The 22608-nt window shown below is 46.5% G+C and overlaps 1 protein-coding gene across 1 annotated transcript in view; it reads right to left on the minus strand.

Moving 5' to 3' along the window:
* The window catches only part of LOC139389344 (dedicator of cytokinesis protein 8-like), an 88958-nt gene extending 70160 nt beyond the window's left edge, over positions 1–18798 (minus strand). Inside the window, exon 1 of the mRNA XM_071136019.1 lies at positions 18690–18798. Within this exon, the coding sequence (XP_070992120.1) occupies positions 18690–18742 (53 nt within the window). The 5' untranslated portion in view covers positions 18743–18798. The remainder of the gene's footprint in view (positions 1–18689) is intronic.
* Between the last annotated feature and the right edge of the window lie 3810 nt (positions 18799–22608).

Consider the following 22608-nt stretch of genomic DNA (forward strand, 5'->3'; position numbering starts at 1 on the left):
TCATTCACACTACTAAGAAACGTGTGTGGAAGAAGGAGGGGAGAGGTTCTAGAGCAGGGTTCCCCAGCTTGCAACCCGCTGGGACCGAATTTGGCCCGCAGGTCAAATATATTTATAAATCAGCCCTGAATGCTGATTGGCTGACAGTCATGGCATATCAGACTGTATACCATGGGTAGGACAAAACATTTATTTTTCCTTCTCTAATTACGTTGGTAACCAGTTTATAATAGCAATAAGGCACCTTTGGGGTTTGTTATTTATGGCCAATATACCAGGGCTAAGGGCTGTGTCCAAGCACTCCGCGATGCATTGTGCCTAAGAACAGCCATTAGCCGTTGTATATTGGCCATATACCACACCTCCTCGGACCTTATTGCTTATATATAACATTGTAGGACATAAAAAAAACACCTGGAAATCAGCTCCAAGTGATTCCTATTTTAAAAATGTGTTTCCCACGCATAATAGAGAGACACGTGATCATATACATATGTAAACAAGGTTTGAATAGATTATGTTTTAGTCAAATATTATATCTGTTTGGGATTCTTGCGGTCAATTTATTTGTAATTCTGATCCAGCCCTCCCGACCATCCCCTCAAGAAGAAAAAAAATTGTCCTGTGCCTGAATCTAGTTGATGATCCCTGTTCTAGAGTCATTCACACTACTAAGTAGGAGGCAGGAGAGAAAGGATGAAGGAGAGAGAGGACGAAGGAGAGAGGAGGGAAGAGGGAGAGAGAGGATGAACGAGAGAGTTTAGGAGGGAGTAGGGAGAGAGAGGACGAAGGAGAGAGGAGGAGGGAGGAGGGAGAGAGGGAAGGAGGGAAGAGGGAGAGATAGGACGAAGGAGAGAGGACGAAGGAGTAGGGAGAGAGAGGACGAAGGAGAGAGGAGGAGGGAAGAGGGAGAGACAGGAGGAGAGAGGACGGAGAGAGAGGACGAAGGAGACAGGAGAGAGGACGAAGGAGAGAGGACGGAAGAGAGAGGACGGAAGAGAGAGGACGGAAGAGAGGACAAAGGAGAGAGGACGGAAGAGAGGACAGAAGAGAGGACAGAAGAGAGGACGAAGGAGACAGGAGAGAGGACGAAGGAGAGAGGACGGAAGAGAGAGGACGGAAGAGAGAGGACGGAAGAGAGGACAAAGGAGAGAGGACGGAAGAGAGGACGAAGGAGAGAGGACGGAAGAGAGGATGAAGGAGAGAGGACGGAAGAGAGAGGACGGAAGAGAGAGGACGGAAGAGAGAGGACGGAAGAGAGAGGACGGAAGAGAGAGGACGGAAGAGAGAGGACGGAAGAGAGAGGACGGAAGAGAGGACAAAGGAGAGAGGACGGAAGAGAGGACAGAAGAGAGGACAGAAGAGAGGACGAAGGAGAGAGGACGGAAGAGAGGATGAAGGAGAGAGGACGGAAGAGAGGATGAAGGAGAGAGGACGGAAGAGAGGACGAAAAAGAGAGGACGGAAGAGAGGACAGAAGAGAGGACAGAAGAGAGGACGAAGGAGAGGACGAAAGAGAGGACGGAAGAGAGAGGACGGAAGAGAGAGGACGGAAGAGAGAGGACGGAAGAGAGAGGACAAAGGAGAGAGGACAGAAGAGAGGACAGAAGAGAGGACAGAAGAGAGGACGAAGGAGAGAGGACGGAAGAGAGGACGGAAGAGAGGATGAAGGAGAGAGGACGGAAGAGAGGACGAAGAAGAGAGGACGGAAGAGAGGACAGAAGAGAGGACAGAAGAGAGGACGAAAGAGAGGACGAAAGAGAGAGGCCGAAAGAGAGAGGACGAAAGAGAGAGGACGAAAGAGAGAGGACGAAAGAGAGAGGACGAAAGAGAGAGGACGAAAGAGAGAGGACGAAAGAGAGAGGACGGATGAGAGAAAATGGAAGAGAGGACGGAAGAGAGGACAAAGGAGAGGACGGAAGAGAGGACGGAAGAGGACGAACGAGAGGACGAACGAGAGGACGAACGAGAGGACGAACGAGAGGACGAACGAGAGGACGAACGAGAGAGGAGAGAAAGAGGACAATGGAGAGAGGAGAAGAGAGAGAACCGTCAGCTTCAATAAAACCCTTGTCTTTGTGGGTAATAATGTGTCATTTGGTACTCCTTGGCTACTAGATCAGCCCTTTGTTTTCCCTTAAAGACTAGAATGGGAGCTGTACAAAGACTCTGGCAAACCAGCAGCCATGCAAACGGATCAAGCAGAAAATCTTACAGACAGTAGAATGGAGCGCATAAAGAGAGAGAAGTTTGTGTGTGCACGTGTGTGCACGTGCAAGGAGAGAGATAAGGTGTCTCTTGGTGTCTTAGAAAATAAGAAAACCACCGTCAGAGAGCCCGACCGACAGAGAGACGGGCAGAGAGAAAGAGAGACAGAAATAGATCAAGCATCCTAATTTGAATCATATCTCATCGTTCTATGAGATGCTCCACTACTCTGGTTATAGAGCCATTAATCCACCATGTCATTGGTCCCCTACCAACGGGTACACAATACACTTTCTTCTTTCCTACTCTGCTATAAAGAAAATGCATGAAAAGTTCCTCAGTAGCAAAACTGTGTAAAGTGTGTGTGTGTGTGTGTGTGTGTGTGTGTGTGTGTGCGCAACAGGGCTGTATTGTGTGGAGTTGGGAGTCTTTGAGGGGCACTGCCAAATGGGTCAGTGTCCCTGCTTCTCCTCCAATCCCCATGCTGTTCATGCCAAATGGGTCAGTGTCCCTGCTTCTCCTCCAGTCCCCATGCTGTTCATGCCAAATGGGTCAGTGTCCCTGCTTCTCCTCCAGTCCCCATGCTGTTCATGCCAAATGGGTCAGTGTCCCTGCTTCTCCTCCAGTCCCCATGCTGTTCATGCCAAATGGGTCAGTGTCTCTGCTTCTCCTCCAGTCCCCATGCTGTTCATGCCAAATGGGTCAGTGTCTCTGCTTCTCCTCCAGTCTCCATGCTGTCCATGTGCTGCTGCTCTCTGTGTTCATTAAGTCATGGTAGTCATTGTTTAGGATGGATCTGCCACTGAAGATTCCCTACACCCCTTCCCCAAGCAACACACTGATGTGGGCATCTTAACTCCAGGACTGCCATCTGATACTAGCCAACAGGAACTGCCAGTCTGAAAGCAGTCTGTAGTTTCATTTCAGTCTAGCACCATTTATACAGGTTTTCACCCACACCATTGTTGTCAACTTAACTCGTGAATGGAGTGTGAATTTGGTACCACTGTGTGGTGCGTGTGGCTCTGGGCTGTGGCTCTTTTAACTGGTTGAACTTTGCTCTGTGTACATTGGCATACCGCTCTCCTCTCGACTGCCTGAGTCCCGCCCAGGTCCTGAACTTCAGAGCCATGTGGCTGCAGCTTCTCCTAACCCGCTCAGTGAGACTAGGCAGTGTGTGAGTGGGCTCCTGGTAAAAGGATAGTTCACCCATATTACAGGAGGCATGGCATAAAACACAGATAAACTCTCCACTGGGACGGTGTTGTTGCCAGGAGAGTTACATAATAAAAGGGCCATCACTCAAGAATACCTCTGGTATGCTCCACACCTTCATGTATGCCTAAGGAATGCGAGTCTAGACTGGCTGTTCCATGGGTTGGCAATATATAACACCAGCTGTAAACATACAACTTTGAGTTGGGATGTTGGGATGTTAGGGCTGGAATCAAAAAAAGCTCCTGTACAATGCCATGATTGCATTCTTGTACAGTATATGCTTGTACAGTATCCAAATCAAATCATCATGCGTACATATCTCCTACTGTAGTTTTGAACAATTGCTGCTGAGATATAAACCTAAAAATTAGTAGTAGGGGTGGAAAACCAAAACACATGCTTGAGTCTTCTGACTCAACTCAAGGATAGAATATGTGCTGTGGTGTGGTGGGTGTGCTGTGGTATGGTGGGTGTGCTGTGGTATGGTGGGTGTACTGTGGTGTGGTGGGTGTGCTGTGGTGTGGTGGGTGTGCTGTGGTGTGGTGGGTGTGCTGTGGTGTGGTGGGTGTGCTGTGGTGTGGTGGGTGTGCTGTGCTGTGCTGTGGTTGGTGGGTGTACTGTGGTGTGGTGGGTGTGCTGTGGTGTGGTGGGTGTGCTGTGCTGTGCTGTGCTGTGCTGTGGTTGGTGGGTGTACTGTGGTGTGGTGGGTGTGCTGTGGTGTGGTGGGTGTGCTGTGCTGTGCTGTGCTGTGGTTGGTGGGTGTACTGTGGTGTGGTGGGTGTGCTGTGGTGTGGTGGGTGTGCTGTGCTGTGCTGTGCTGTGGTTGGTGGGTGTACTGTGGTGTGGTGGGTGTGCTGTGGTGTGGTGGGTGTGCTGTGCTGTGCTGTGCTGTGGTTGGTGGGTGTACTGTGGTGTGGTGGGTGTGCTGTGGTGTGGTGGGTGTGCTGTGGTGTGGTGGGTGTGCTGTGGTGTGGTGGGTGTGCTGTGGTATGGTGGGTGTGCTGTGGTGTGGTGTGGTGGGTGTGGTGTGTGTGCTGTGGTGGGTGTGCTGTGGTGGGGTTGGTAGGTGTGCTGTGGTGGCTGTGCGTGGTGTGATGTGGTTGGTGCGTGTGCTCTTGTGTGGTGTGCTGTGCCGTTGTGTGCTGTGCCGTGCTGCTGTGTAGTTGGTGAGCTGCGGTGTAGTCGGTGTGCTGGGGTGTAGTCGGTGGGCTGGGGTGAAGTCGGTGTGCTGGGGTGAAGTCGGTGTGCTGGGGTGAAGTCGGTGTGCTGGGGTGAAGTCGGTGTGCTGGGGTGAAGTCGGTGTGCTGGGGTGAAGTCGGTGTGCTGGGGTGAAGTCGGTGTGCTGGGGTGAAGTCGGTGTGCTGGGGTGAAGTCGGTGTGCTGGGGTGAAGTCGGTGGGCTGGGGTGAAGTCGGTGGGCTGGGGTGAAGTCGGTGTGCTGGGGTGAAGTCGATGTGCTGGGGTGAAGTCGGTGTGCTGGGGTGAAGTCGGTGTGCTGGGGTGAAGTCGGTGTGCTGGGGTCAAGTCGGTGTGCTGGGGTCAAGTCGGTGTGCTGGGGTGAAGTCGGTGTGCTGGGGTGAAGTCGGTGTGCTGGGGTGTAGTCGGTGTGCTGGGGTGTAGTCGGTGTGCTGGGGTGAAGTCGGTGTGCTGGGGTGAAGTCGGTGTGCTGGGGTGAAGTCGGTGTGCTGGGGTGAAGTCGGTGTGCTGGGGTGAAGTCGGTGTGCTGGGGTGAAGTCGGTGTGCTGGGGTGAAGTCGGTGTGCTGGGGTGAAGTCGGTGTGCTGGGGTGAAGTCGGTGTGCTGGGGTGTAGTCGGTGTGCTGGGGTGTAGTCGGTGTGCTGGGGTGAAGTCGGTGTGCTGGGGTGAAGTCGGTGTGCTGGGGTGAAGTCGGTGTGCTGGGGTGAAGTCGGTGGGCTGGGGTGAAGTCGGTGTGCTGGGGTGTAGTCGGTGTGCTGGGGTGAAGTCGGTGTGCTGGGGTGTAGTCGGTGGGCTGGGGTGAAGTCGGTGTGCTGGGGTGAAGTCGGTGTGCTGCTGTGTAGTTGGTGAGCTGCGGTGTAGTCGGTGTGCTGGGGTGTAGTCGGTGGGCTGGGGTGAAGTCGGTGTGCTGGGGTGAAGTCGGTGGGCTGGGGTGAAGTCGGTGTGCTGGGGTGAAGTCGGTGTGCTGGGGTGAAGTCGGTGTGCTGGGGTGAAGTCGGTGTGCTGGGGTGAAGTCGGTGTGCTGGGGTGAAGTCGGTGGGCTGGGGTGAAGTCGGTGTGCTGGGGTGTAGTCGGTGTGCTGGGGTGAAGTCGGTGTGCTGGGGTGTAGTCGGTGGGCTGGGGTGAAGTCGGTGTGCTGGGGTGAAGTCGGTGTGCTGCTGTGTAGTTGGTGAGCTGCGGTGTAGTCGGTGTGCTGGGGTGTAGTCGGTGGGCTGGGGTGAAGTCGGTGTGCTGGGGTGAAGTCGGTGTGCTGGGGTGAAGTCGATGTGCTGGGGTGAAGTCGGTGTGCTGGGGTGTAGTTGGTGTGCTGGGGTGTAGTTGGTGTGCTGGGGTGTAGTTGGTGTGCTGGGGTGTAGTTGGTGTATTGAGCTTTACTCAAGGGCATAAAGTCAGTTATATAGTCAATAAAACAATCTCATAGTTCAACAGCATGAGACAGACTTGAAAGACACAGCCTTTATACAGCAGTAGGCTACCCACAACCACTCTGCCAACACATGGCATCCATCTCTCTCATTATTACACATGATAAAAACAGTAGGCAGACAACTCTTATAAGGCACACTCACTAACTCCATGCACAACTCCTGCCACACACACAACCACTCAATAACTCCATACACAACTCCTGCAACACACACACACACACACACACTCACTAACTACTGCCACACACACAACCACTCAATAACTCCATACACAACTCCTGCCACATATACACACACACACACCCAATCACTAACGTCATACACAACTGCTGCCACACACACACACACACTAACTCCATACACAACTCCTGCAACACACACACCCACTCACTAACTCCATACACAACTCCTGCCACACACACACCCACAACTCCTGCCAAACTCACAAACCCACTCACTAAACTCCATACACAACTCCTGCCACACACACACACACACACCCAATCACTAACATCATACACAACTGCTGCCACACACACACTCACTAACTCCATACACAACTCCAGCCACACACACACTCACTCACTCACTCCATACACAACTCCAGCCACACACACACTCACTCACTAAACTCCATACACAACTCATGCCACACACACACACAACTCCTGCCACACACACACACACACTTACTAACGTCATACACAACTCCTGCCATGCACACACACACACACACCCATTCACTAACGCCATACACAACTCCTGCCACACACACCCAATCACGAACGTCATACACAACTGCTACCACACACACACACACTCACTCCAAACACAACTCCTGCCACACACACACAAACACACTAACTCCATACAAAACTCATGCCACACACACACACACACTCACTAACGCCATACACAACTCCTGCCACACACACACACACCCACTCACTAACTCCATACACAACTCCTGCCACACACACACACACTCACTAACGCCATACACAACACCTGCCACACACACACACCCACCCACCCACCCACTCAGTAACTCCATACACAACTCCAGCCACACACACACCCCCACCCACTCACTAACTCCATACACAACTCCTGCCAGACACACACACACACTCACTAACTCACTCTCTAACGCCATACACAACTCCTGCCACACACACACAAACACTCCAGTCACACACACACACACACACCCACCCACTCACTCACTAACGCCATACACAACTCCTGCCACACACACCCACCCACTCACTCACTAATGCCATACACAACTCCTGCCAGACACACACTCACCCACCCACTAACGCCATACACAACTCCTGCCACACACACCCACCCACTCACTATCTCCATACACAACTCCTGCCACACACACACCCACCCACTCACTATCTCCATACACAACTCCTGCCACACACAAACGCCATACACAACTCCTGCAACACACACACACAAACACACACTAACTCCATACAAAACTCCTGCCACACACCCACCCACCCACTCACTAACGCCATACACAACTCCTGCCACACACACACACTCACTAACGCATTACACAACTCCTGCCACACACACACACACTCACTAACGCCATACACAACTCCTGCCACACACACACACCCACCCACCCACTCAGTAACTCCATGCACAACTCCAGCCACACACACACCCCCACCCACTCACTAACTCCATACACAACTCCTGCCAGACACACACACCCACTCACTAACTCACTCACTAACGCCATACACAACTCCTGCCACACACACACACACTCACTAACGCCATACACAACTCCTGCCACACACACACACCCACCCACCCACTCAGTAACTCCATGCACAACTCCAGCCACACACACACCCCCACCCACTCACTAACTGCATACACAACTCCTGCCAGACACACACACCCACTCACTAACTCACTCACTAACGCCATACACAACTCCTGCCACACACACACACACCCACCCACTCTCTAACGCCATACACAACTCCTGCCACACACACACACACACACACTCCAGTCACACACACACACACCCACCCACCCACTCACTAATGCCATACACAACTCCTGCACACACACTCACTAACTCCATACACAACTCCTGCCACACACACACAAACACTCACCCACTAACGCCATACACAACTCCTGCCACACACACCCACTCACTACCTCCATACACAACTTCTGCCACACACACACACATAACCACTCACTACCTCCATACACAACTCCTGCCACACACACCCACCCACTCAGTAACTACATACACAACTCCTGCCACACATAACAACTCACTAATGCCATACACAACTCCTGCCACACACACACCCAATCACGAACGTCATACACAACTGCTACCACACACACACACTCACTAACTCCAAACACAACTCCTGCCACACACACACACTCACTAACGCCATACAAAACTCCTGCCACACACACACCCACCAACTCACTAACGCCATACACAACTCCTGTCACACACACACACACACACACACACACAAACCCACCCACACACTCACTAACGCCATACACAACTCCTGCCACACACACCTACCCACCCACTCACTAACTCCATACACAACTCCTGCCACACACACACACACTCACTAACGCCATACACAACTCCTCACACACATACACACCCTCCCACCCACTCACTAACTCCATACACAACTCTTGCCAGACACACACACCCACTCACTCACTAACTCACTCTCTAACACCATACACAACTCCAGTCACACACACACACACACCCACTCACTCACTAACGCCATACACAACTCCTGCCACACACACACCCACCCACCCTCTCACTAATGCCATACACAACTCCTGCCACACACACACACACACACACACTCACCCACCCACTAACGCCATACACAACTCCTGCCAGACGCACCCACTCACTACCTCCATACACAACTCCTGCCACACACACATAACCACTCGCTAATGCCATACACAACTCCTGCCACACACACACCCACCCACTCAGTAACTCCATACACAACTCCTGCCACACACACACACACACACACACAAACTCCATACACAACTCCTGCCACACACACACACCCACTCACTAACTCCAGTCACACACACACACCCACTCACTAACGCCATACACAACTCCTGCCACACACACACACACACACACACACACCCCCACTCACTAACTCCATACACAACTCCTGCCACACACACACACCCACTCACTAACTCCAGTCACACACACCCACCCACTCACTAACGCCATACACAACTCCTGCCACACACACACCCACCCACTCACTAACGCTATACACAACTCCTACCACACACACACACACACACACACACACACACACACACACACACACACACACACACACACACACACACACACACACACACACACACACACACACAAACACACCCACTCACTAACTCCATACACAACTCCTGCCACACACACACACCCACCCACTCACTAACTCCATACACACCTCCTGCCACACACACAAACACACCCACTCACTAACTCCATACACAACTCCTGCCACACACACACACCCACCCACTCACTAACTCCATACACAACTCCTGCCACAGACACACACACCCACTCACTCACTAACTCAATACACAACTCCTGCAACATGCACACACACCCACTCACTCACTAAATCCATACACAACTCCTGCCACACACACACACACCCACTCACTAAGGCCATACACAACTCCTGCCACACACACCCACCCATTCACTACCTCCATACACAACTTCTGCCACACACACACCCACTCACTAACGCCATACACAACACCAGCCACAAACACACACACACACAACCTCCTGCCACACACACAAACACACCCACTCACTAACTCCATACACACCTCCTGCCACACACACAAACACACCCACTCACTAACTCCATACACAACTCCTGCCACAGACACACACACCCACTCACTAACTCAATACACAACTCCTGCCACACACACACACACACACACCCACTCACTAACGCCATACACACCTCCTGCCACACACACAAACACACCCACTCATGCCATACACAACTCCTGCCACACACACACACACTCACTACCTCCATACACAACTCCTGCCACACACACACACACACACACCCACTCACTAACGCCATACACAACTCCTGCCACACACACACACACACACACACTCACTACCTCCATACACAACTCCTGCCACACACACACACACACACCCACTCACTAACTCCAGTCACACACACACACACACACACACCCACCCACTCACTCACTAACGCCATACACAACACCTGCCACACACACACACACACACACACTCACTAACTCCATACACAACTCCTGCCACACACACACACATAACCACTCACTACCTCCATACACAACTCCTGCCACACACACACACACCCACCCACTCACTCACTAACGCCATACACAACTCCTGCCACACACAGACACACACACCCACCCACTCACTCACTAACGCCATACACAACTCCTGCCACACACACACACTCACTAACTCCATACACAACTCCTGCCACACACACACACCCACTCACTAACTCCAGTCACACACACACACACACACACCCACCCACTCACTCACTAACGCCATACACAACACCTGCCACACACACACACACACACACACTCACTAACTCCATACACAACTCCTGCCACACACACACACATAACCACTCACTACCTCCATACACAACTCCTGCCACACACACACACACCCACCCACTCACTCACTAACGCCATACACAACTCCTGCCACACACACACACTCACTAACTCCATACACAACTCCTGCCACACACACACACCCACTCACTAACTCCAGTCACACACACACACACACACACACCCACCCACTCACTAACGCCATACACAACTCCTGCCACACACACACACACACACACACCCACCCACTCACTAACGCCATACACAACTCCTGCCACACACACACACACACACCCACCCACTCACTAATGCTATACACAACTCCTGCCACACACACACACACCCACCCACTCACTAACGCCATACACAACTCCCGCCACACACACACACACACACAGCCTCCTGCCACACACACAAACACACCCACTCACTAACCCCATACACAACTCCTGCCACACACACACACACCCACTCACTAACTCCATACACAACTCCTGCCACACACACACACACACCCACTCACTAACTCCATACACAACTCCTGCCACACACACACACCCACTCACTAACTCCATACACAACTCCTGCCACACACACACACCCACTCACTAACTCCATACACAACTCCTGCCACACACACACCCACTCACTCACTCACTAACTCCATACACAACTCCTGCCACACACACACACACACCCCCACTCACTAACTCCATACACAACTCCTGCCACACACACACACCCCCACTCACTAACTCCATACGCAACTCCTGCCACACACACACACACCCACTCACTAACTCCATACACAACTCCTGCCACACACACACACACACCCACTCACTAACTCCATACACAACTCCTGCCACACACACACACCCCCCCTCACTAACTCCATACACAACTCCTGCCACACACACACACACCCACTCACTAACTCCATACACAACTCCTGCCACACATACACACCCAACCACTCACTCACTAACTCCCTACACAACTCCTGCCACACACATACACACCCACGCACTCACTAACTCCATACACAACTCCTGCCACACACAATAACTCCATACACAACTCCTGCCACACACACACACACCACACACACACTAACTCCATACACAACTCCTGCCACACACACTAACTCCATACACAACTCCTGCCACACATACACACCCAACCACTCACTCACTCCATACACAACTATTTCCACACACCCACACACTAACGCCACACACATCTCCTGCCACACACACACAACTCCTGCCACACACACACACACACACCCACTCACTAACTCCATACACAACTCCTGCCACACATACACACCCAACCACTCACTCACTAACTCCCTACACATCTCCTGCCACACACACACACCCACCCAAAACTCCTGCCACACACATCCACTCACTAAATCCATACACAACTTCTGCCACACACACACACACACACACACACACACACACACACACACACACACACACACACACACACACACACACACACACACACAGGCATGATGATGTGGGACAAGCCAGCATCAGCACAACTCTATTGAGAAATGGAGGGGCCCCAAACTTCCTGAAGTAACAATTTAGGTGAAAGGTCAAAGTCAGTCAGGCCATGACAACCAGCCCAGCATCCAGCATGGTTTAATTCCCTCTCATTAGGAGACTGTGTGGTAGGCTGTTGACATGCTCCCAAAATGTTAGGACTTCCCTTCTCTTCTGCTGACAAGAGGAATTGTTCCCAACTCAACAACAACAGTATTACAGGTGAGGCAGCTAGTCGAACACCTTACTATAAACTGGGTGGTTTGAGTCCTGAATTCTGATCGGCTGACAGCCGTGGTATATCAGACTGTATACCATGGGTTTGACAAAACATTTATTTTTACTGCTCTAATTACGTTGGTAACCAGTTTATAACAGCAATAAGGCTCCTCAGGGTTTGTGATATATGGTCAATATACCACGGCTAAGGGCTGTGTCCAGGCACTCCGCATTGCTTCGTGCATAAGAGCAACTCTTAGCCGTGGTATACTGGCCATATACCACACCTTCTCTGGCCTTATTGCTTAATTATACCATAACATCTTATTAACCCTGCGGATCAGACACCTAGAAACACCCTCTTTCAGGAAGTGGAGTTGACATTGGCAACATCTTTCTAACCACGCAACCGAATAACCCAATTTTGATTTTTGTCCACTCCACAATAGTCGACTTAACCATGGTCAAATATAGCATCTGCTTTGCTTGACAGAACCCAAATGACAATGTATTTACCCTGTTAACTCCATAGCGCCCCAGAGGACTGGACTGATAACATACTGTTGTCTGCCAGAGAAAAACAGATTTGCTCAGATAAACTCTGAGTAGAGTTTGTGAAAAACGTGTTCACATAAAAAACTAAGGAAGATTTTACCCTACTTCTGTTAACAAACTTGAATCTGCACAGTTCTTACAGTAAATTCCTTTGTCGTGGAAATGCCCAGTTTAACTGACAACATCTGGTGTAGAACTAAGAACACTGTCTATATGTCAAGTTGACATTTTAATTGATTAATCAATTTGCTTCAGTTAAGAGCACATTTACAGTCAGGATTTTTTTTCTAGAGAGAAAATATTTGCACTTCTCTTTAATTCCTCCTCCTTTATCTGGGGTAAGAAACAAGTATTTCCTGTTTTAAAACTGTCATGAAATGAAAAGAGAAGTGAACCAAATGCTGTCTGTGTCATAGTAGAATTTCCTTCTAATTTCATCTTGATAGAGAAAGAGGAATGTACTGATCTGTGCATGCGTAGAACTGCTTACGTGTGAGAAACAGTGAAGAGCCAAAGGGGTTGACTGGATTTGTTGTACATTTCCAAACTGCCTGCCTACTTAATTCAAGCTTACTGAAATTGAGACCCGTTTGTTAACATTTTGAAGAATACAAATGGCTGATAAATTGTCAGTCAAGAATATAAACAATAGCTTATCCTCACCACAACAACATAAATGTGTCAAATTCAGTGAGTAATCACTGTTGCTGGAACTGAACCACACACATGCACACACACACGATCCTAACCTTTCACAAGTTGGTGACCAGCCAGTCCTACGGTCAGCAACAAAAACCCATGTGGACAGTATCGGCTGTGGAGACCGAGCCCATTAGCTGGCTCAGCAGTGGATTCAAGACGCAACTGAAGATGCTCTCCCTTTCAGCAACGGACCTCAGCCCTGTTACACAGTAGGTGACGATACCAGGATCGCAATATTTTATTCATTGCAAAAATAAAAACACAAAGCAAACCAAACTCTTTGGTCCTTTAAAAACCTGCTGTATATAACATTTGGTGTGCTATAGCTTGGATAATAAATATATTTGACTCTGGATGACAACATAATGATGTTTGTTTCCAACATTAGGGCTGTTATCCTAAAGAAGTCAAATCTGCTTGGTATTTTGTTTCCTTGCCACGATACTAATGAGTATCGCGATACTGGTATAGTCCCGGCGGCAGGGTAACCTAGTGGTTAGAGCATTGGGCTAGTAACCGAAAGGTTGCAAGTTCAAATCCCAGAGCTGACAAGGTACAAATCTGTCGTTATGCCCCTGAACAAGGCAGTTAACCCACTAGGCCGTCATTGAAAAATAAGAATTTGTTCTTAACTGACTTGTTTAGTTATATAAAGGTACAATAAACAATAAAATTACACAAGAGACTCTCCCCCCATCTTCTCCACATCAATCAAACTGTCAACTATACGGCCTGTCTCATTATGTTCGGTCAGTCCCACTGTAGTGTGGGACTGACCGAACATAAACAGGACACACAATTATAAATGTGTAATGTAGCTTATAGCTGGGGCTAGGTTGCTAATTTGGATACTATACATTTTAGAATGCCACAAAGTGTTCCCGAAAGAGCAAGAACAAGGTGTGGGTCTCTCAATACAAGGGCTTTCATGACCATTGTAACAGCTCAAAAGTTACAACTCATGTCTATAGTGTAAAGCTAAAGATGTCTATAAGGTCATGAGAGAGATACATTTGTTGTATCAGTGGACTAAAGGCATGACACACAATGGTCTCATGTAGACTAGTTCCTCTCCACCTGGTCAGTGTGTAGGAGGAGGAACAATAACTGCAGCCCTCTCATTTATAACCTCTCTGACTGGGCTGCTAGATGGGCTATATATATATATATATATATATATACACACACATACACAGGGCCTTCAGAGAGTTCACACCCATAGACTTTTTCCACATTTTCTTGTGTTACAAATTGGGATTCAAATTGATATAATTGTCAACGATTTACACTAAATAGTTTGAAATGTAAAAGTTTAAGAAAATTTTAACATTTGTAATAAATGTATGAAAAATCAAATAATATATCTTGACTAGATAACTATTCAACCCCCTGAGTCAATACATGTTAGAATCACCTTTGGCAGCGATTACGGTTGAGTCTTTCTGGGTAAGTCTCTAAGAGCTTTCCACACCTGGATTGTGCAACATTTGACCATTATTCTTTTCAGAATTCCTCAAGCGCTGTCAAATTGTTTGTTAATCATTGCTAGACAACCATTTCCAGGTCTTGCCATGGATTTCCAAGTCGATTTAAGTCAAAAGTGTAGCCAGGCCACTCAGGAACATTCACTGTCTTCTTGGTAAGCAACTCCAGTGTAGATTTGGCCTAGATTTGGCCATCTCCCAGTGTCTGTTGGAAAGCAGACTGAACCAGGTTTTCCTCTAGGATTTCTCCTGTGCTTAGCTCCATTCCATTTATTTTTTATCCTAAAAAAACTCCCCAGTCTTTAACAATAACAAGCATACCCATACCATAATGTAGCCACCACTATGCTTGAAAATATAGAGCGTGATACTCAGTAATGTGTTGTATTTGCCCCAAACATAACACTTTGTATTCAGGACAAAAAGTGAATAGCATGTTTCGGGAATATGTTTTTTCTGTTCAGGCTTCCTTCTTTTCACTCTGTCAATTAGGTTAGTAATGTGGAGTAAGTCAAATGTTGTTGATCCATCCTCAGTTCTCCCGTCACAGCCATTGAATTCTAACTGTTTTAAAGTCATCATTGGCCTCATGGTGAAATCCCTGAGCAGTTTCCTTCAACTCCAGCAACTTTTAGGAAGGACACCTGTATCTTTGTAGTGACTGGGTGTATTGATACACCATCCAAAGCGTAATGAATAACTTCACCATGCTCAAAGGGATATTCAATGTCTGCTTTTTTTAATGTTTTACCCGTCTACTAATAGGTGGCCTTCTTTGCGAGGCATTGGAAAACCTCCCTGGTCTTTGTGGTTGAATCTGTGTTTGAAATTCACTGCTTGACTGAGGGACTTTACAGTTAATTGCATGTGTTGGGTACAGAGATGAGGTAGTCATTCAGAAATCATGATAAACTCTATTATTGCACACAGAGTGAGTCCATGCAACTTATGTGACTAGTGAAGCATATTTTTACTCCTGAACTTATTTAGTTTGCCATAACAAAGGGGTTGAATACTTACTGACTAAAGACATTTCAGGTTTTCATTTTGTATTAATTTGTGCAAATCCCGAAAAACCTAATTGCACTTTGACATTATGGGGTATTGTATAGGCCAGTGACAAAAATGTTTTTCGCAATTTAATCCATTTAAAATTCAGACTGTCACACAACAAAATGTGGAAAAAGTCAAGGGTTGTGAATACCTTCCGAAGGCACCGTACACAACATGCAGAGAGGAAATGATCAAACACAGGACACAGGGCTCTACGCGGACCTTTGGTTTAGAAGGAGCACGTGTGCGCCTAAGTTGAAAGATGTAGGCACACACAAATACATTTTGGAACACAATGAAAAATATTTGAGGTAATAAAGCTAGAATATTTTATTTTTCTAGGTGCACTGGTGCTCCTAAATTAAAATTCCAGGGCGCACACTAAAGTATTTCTGGTTGGTCCTTCTGCAGGTAGGAATTTGAGACAAAATATTCACAGATTAGTGTTATCAACCCGACTGACAGTATGCTGGTCTGTATATTGTTTGTATTTCCATTTTTTATTTATTTTAAATACTGATGCAATTCACATATGACAAACACTTGCACAATATGGCTGAGCCTAACCGGACAGCAAACACTTCCAGCTGATTGCTGAGAAACGTGCATCGGTAGACGACATTTGATTATAGTCCACTATTGTTTACATATTGTGTATCACGTGCAATGCCTTTATAGACAAATACAAGCGACAGAACCTACAGGAGCCACAAAAAGTCAGGTAAACAACCCTTTCTTGTGGATACCCTATCTCCACCTCCTACTGCCAAATGGAACAACAGCACATAAAACCAGTAAAGTGTAAATATCATAACATTCTGCTTTGTAGAGACTATTTAGTCTTTTTTTACAGTGACTTCTTTTCAGTCTGATGTTTAGGCAACCCAATGATTAGGAAATGAAGGCAACAAAAATACACTACATGACCAAAAGTATGTGGACACCTGCATGTCGAACATCTCATTCCAAAATCATGGGCACTGATATGGAATTTCCAAGCTCATAAATAGCTTCTTACAATCTCATACATTGTATAGCATATCATGCATTGCTAATACACTATATTGTGAATACACTGCATTAATATGGAGTTGGTCCCCCTTTGCTGCTATAACAGCCTCCACTCTTCTGGGAAGGTGTTTTTACTAGATGTTTGAACATTACTGCGTGGACCCTCTTCCATTTAGCCACAAGAGCATGAGTGTGGTCGGGAACTGATGTTGGGTGATTGGGCCTGGCTCCCAGTCGGCGCTCCAATTCATCCCAAAAGTGTTTGATGGGGTTGAGGTCAGGGCTCTGTGCAGGCCAGTCAAGTTCTTCCACACCGATCTCAACAAACAATTTCTGTATGAACCTCGATTTGTGCACGGGGGCATTATCATGTTGAAACAGGAATGGGCCTTCCCCAAACTGTTGCCACAAAGTTGGAAGCACAGAATCGTCTAATTTGAAGGGGTGTTCGCATACACTGTATATACAAAAGCATGTTTGCGTCAGCTCAATAAGCTCTTTGTGAAGTAAGTAGGCCTACCAGTAGACTGAAAATATGTGTTCTTGTTTGTTGGTCTTTTGGGGGAAATATAGGTAGGCTCTAATATAGATAGAATAGGATTTGTTTTATGAATATTAGTCCACTACTTTAAAGATGTTAGAACTAAATGTGTGATAGGTAATTGAATGAAATAAATCAATGTTTAATATCCTTACTCATAAGAAATAACTATGGAGAATTAAAGCAAATGTCATAATTTAACTCAAGGACTGCGACCCACCCATGATAGAGTACCCTACAGTCACAACATGGGCAATTCCTCTGTAACAGAAATATGCTGAGTCTCTGATTTAAAATGTATGCAGAACAAAAACCACTGATTTCAAAGTTTAACAAACCATACAGCACAATGACAACTTTGAACAATTCACATAATAAATCATTAAAAACTTGTAGCCTAAAAAAAACATATTCCTTGTGCATAGAGTTCTATGGTTTGTTAAACTTTGAAATCAATAGTTTTGGTTTGGTATACATTTGATAGAGAAAAATCTAGGTCTCAGCGTAATTCCGTTATATGGAATTGCCCGCATGTAGCATAGAGTTCTATGGTTTGTTAAACTTTGAAATCAATAGTTTTGGTTTGGTATACATTTGATAGAGAAAAATCTAGGTCTCAGCGTAATTCCGTTATAGCTGCCTGTATAGGAATCCACTCGCCTGACGTAACAACAGCTCAAATCAGTAGCCTATGAGAACTCTGAGTTCACCAACCTGATCATGAAAAGTCGTAAAGGTGTGTGAGAGAGACGAACATTACCTGTTGATTTTCAGAGCGAACGCACGTCGCTCCGCGCTCGCCAAAGACGACATGAGCAGTTTACTCCAGTTCTGCGGTGGTAGCTACAGTTTCCCTGCGGAGTGGTAACTTCTCCTACCGCGCTGCTAGCACAAATGTCATCACAAGCCTCATCTTCGCTGTGGCAGCGTTCTGGGTGGAAACTTCCGCATTTGAAACCTTCCCCATCCCAACCAGCCAGACACCGGCTGCGGAGTGGGAGGAGATCACACACACACACACACTCTCTCTATATATATATATCTATATATCTCTCTCTCTCTTTCTCTACTAGACACGCCCTTGGGTTTGCTTAATAAGCAGTCTGACGTGTGTGTGTAAGAGAGATAGGGTTGAGATCGGGAGGGAGATATTGACGTTTTGGAATGCCCAAATTGACATAGCCGACTAAACTAAACTCCTCGACTGAGTTGTTCTGAGACTAGCGGGCTGGAGCTTCCGACGTCACATAAAATGACGTTTTTTTAATACTGATTTTAACACCCTAAGAATAGCCCGCAATTAGGTTGGTTGGGATGGGGAAGGTTTCAAAGAGGGCTATTCTTTGGGTGCTGAAATGTAGTCGTTTTTTAAAATAAAAACATACTTTTATGTTATGTTGTAAATTGTGCAGTTGATTTTAATCGGCTAACATTGACATAAACCCATGTGTTTCTGATCTATTCTGATCCTAACAGCTTTTGAAATGTAATTTGTAGAAACATGCGCTCTCCACCATCAAGGGTTTAGATCAGTGGAGGCTGCTGAGATGAGGACGGCTCATAATAATGGCTGGAATGGAGCAAATGGTGACCATGTGTTTGATGTACTTGATACCATTGCATTGATTCTGCTCCAACCATTGCCACAAGCCCATCCTCCCCAATTAAGGTGCCACCAACCTCCTGTAGTTTAGATCTGACGGGAGTATGATCTTCACTTGATGGGGTCATATATAAGTAGCCTATCAAGGATGAAGTACATCAGAGAGGATATGTGAACAACAACAAAAAACGAATGTAACTTGATTCAAAACAGAATGTGCTGCACTGCAAAACAAAATATATGGGTGTTTATTAGAAAGGATACAGCTTTTGTCATATTTGACTTTTTGTAACAGGTTATCAATTCACAGTTGATTTGATGCATACACAGATTAGCAAATGTTAAAGCAAGTGCAGTGAAATGATTGTGTTTCTAGCTCCAGCAGTACCGTAAATATCTAACCGTAGAATTAATAACACACAAATAATAAAAGAAAAGAAAGAAGAAATGAAGAAATATCTGAACGAGCAATGTCAGAGTCTGGAATATAAATATGTGATGTGTATAGACAGTATTGACAATATACAGTATAAGCAGGAAAAAGGTACAGCAGTAGATATATGGATGAGATTTGTCAATAATACAGTATTTACACATAAAGCAAATAACCAATTAGTTTTATTAGGTTAGGAGAACTTAAGCAGCAGGTTAGGAGAAATAACGTAGCAGCATATCAAATAAAATAACATTTTATTGGTCACATGTTTAGCAGATGGTATTGATAGTGTGGTGAAATGCTTGTGCTTCTATTTCTGACAGTGAAGCAATATCTAACAAGTAATCAAACAATACCACAACAACTACCTAATACACACAAATCTAAGTAAAGGAATGGAATAAGAATATATACATATAAATACAGTTGAAGTCAGAAGTTTACATACACTTAGGTTGGAGTCATTAAAACTTGTTTTTCAACCACTCCACAATTTTCTTGTTTACAAACTATAGTGTTGGCAAGTCAGTTAGGACATCTACTTTGTGCATGACACAAGTACTTTTTCCAACAATTGTTTACAGACAGATTATTTCATTTATAATTAACTGTATCCAGTGGATCAGAAGTTTACATTCACTAAATTGACTGTGCCTTTAACCAGCTTGGAAAATTACAGAAAATGATGTGATGGCTTTAGAAGCTTCTGATAGGCTAATTGACATCATTTGAGTCAATTCGAGGTGTATCTGTGGATATATTGCAAGGCCTACCTTCAAACTCAGTGCCTCGTTGCTTGACGTCATGGGAAAATCAAAAGAAATCAACCAAAAACAATTGTAGACCTCAACAAGTCTGGTTCATTCTTGGGAGCAATTTCCAAATGCCTGAAGGTACCACGTTCATCTGCACAAACAATAGTATGCAAGTATAAACACCATGGGACCACACAGCCGTCATACCGCTCAGGAAGGAGATGCGTTCTGTCTCCTAGAGATGAACGTACTTTGGTGCAAAAAGTACAAATCAATCCCAGAACAACATCAAAGGACCTTGTGAAGATGCTGGAGGAAACGGGTACAAAAGTATCTATATCCACAGTAAAACGAGTCCTATATCGACATAACCTGAAAGGCCGCTCAGCAAGGAAGAAGCCACTGCTCCACAACTGCCATAAAAATCCAGACTAAGGTTTGCAACTGTGCATGGAGACAAATATCATACTTTTTGGAGAAATGTCCTCTGGTCAGATGAAACAAAAATAGAACTGTTTGGCCATAATGACCATCGTTATGTTTGGAGGAAAACGGGGGAGGCTTGCAAGCCGAAGAACACCATCCCAACTGTGAAGCACGGGGGTGGCAGCATCATGTTGTGGGGGTGCTTTGCTGCAAGAGGGACTGGTGCACTTCACAAAATAGATGGCATCATGAGTGAGGAAAATTATGTAGATATATTGAAGCAACATGTCAAAACACCAGTCAGGAAGTTAAAGCTTGGTTGCAAATGGGTCTTCCAAATGGACAATGGCCCCAAGCATACTTCCAAAGTTGTGGCAAAATGGCTTAAGGACAACAAAGTCAAGGTATTGGAGTGGCCATCACAAAGCCCTGACCTCAACCCTATAGAAAATGTGTGGGCAGAATTGAAAAAGTGTGTGCGAGCAAGGAGGCCTACAAACCTGACTCAGTTACACCAGCTCTGTCAGGAGGAATGGGCCAAAATTCACCCAACTTATTGTGGGAAGCTTGTGGAAGGCTACCTGAAACATTTGACCCAAGTTAAACAATTTAAAGGCAATGCTACCAAATACTAATTGAGTGTATGTAAACTTCAGACCCACTGGGAATGTGATGGAAAAAAATAAAAGCTGAAATAAATCATTCTCTCTACTATTATTCTGACATTTCACATGTTTCAAGTAAAGTGGTGATCCTAACTGACCTAAGACTGGGATCTTTTACTAGGATTAAATATCAGCAATTGTGAAAAACTGAGTCTAAATGTATTTGGCTAAGGTGTATGTAAACTTCCGACTTGAACTGTATATGGATGAGCAATGACTGAGCGGTATAGGCAAGATGCAATAGATGGTACAAAATACAGTATATACATATGCGATGAGTAATGCAAGATATGTAAACATTATTAAAGTGACTAGTGATCAATTTATTAAAGTGGCCAATGATTTCAATTCTGTATGAAGGCATCAGCCTCACTGTGTTAGTGATGGCTGTTTAACAGTCTGACGGCCTTGAGAGAGAATATATTTTTCAGTCTCTCGGTCCCAGTTTTGATGCACCTGTCTCGCCTTCTGGATGGTAGCGGGGTGAAAAGGTAGTGGCTTGAGTGGTTGTTGTCCTTGATTATCCTTTTTGGCATTCTGTGACAGCGGGTGCTGTAGATGTCCTGGAGGGCAGCCCTGCAGTTTTGGGCGGTGCAGTTGCCGTACCAGGCAGTGCTGCAACCCGACAGGATGCTCTCAATTGTGCATCTGTAAAAGTTTGTGAGGGTTTTAGGTGGCAAGAAAAAAAAATCAGCCTCGAGGTTGAAGAGGCGCTGTTGCACCTTCTTCACCACACTGTCTGTGTGTGATGATTAAGTTAAGGTTAGGGTTAGCTAAAATGCACAAAAAAAATA

Source organism: Oncorhynchus clarkii, chromosome 30 (assembly GCF_045791955.1).
Source record: "Oncorhynchus clarkii lewisi isolate Uvic-CL-2024 chromosome 30, UVic_Ocla_1.0, whole genome shotgun sequence".
Taxonomy (NCBI): Eukaryota; Metazoa; Chordata; class Actinopteri; order Salmoniformes; family Salmonidae; genus Oncorhynchus; species Oncorhynchus clarkii.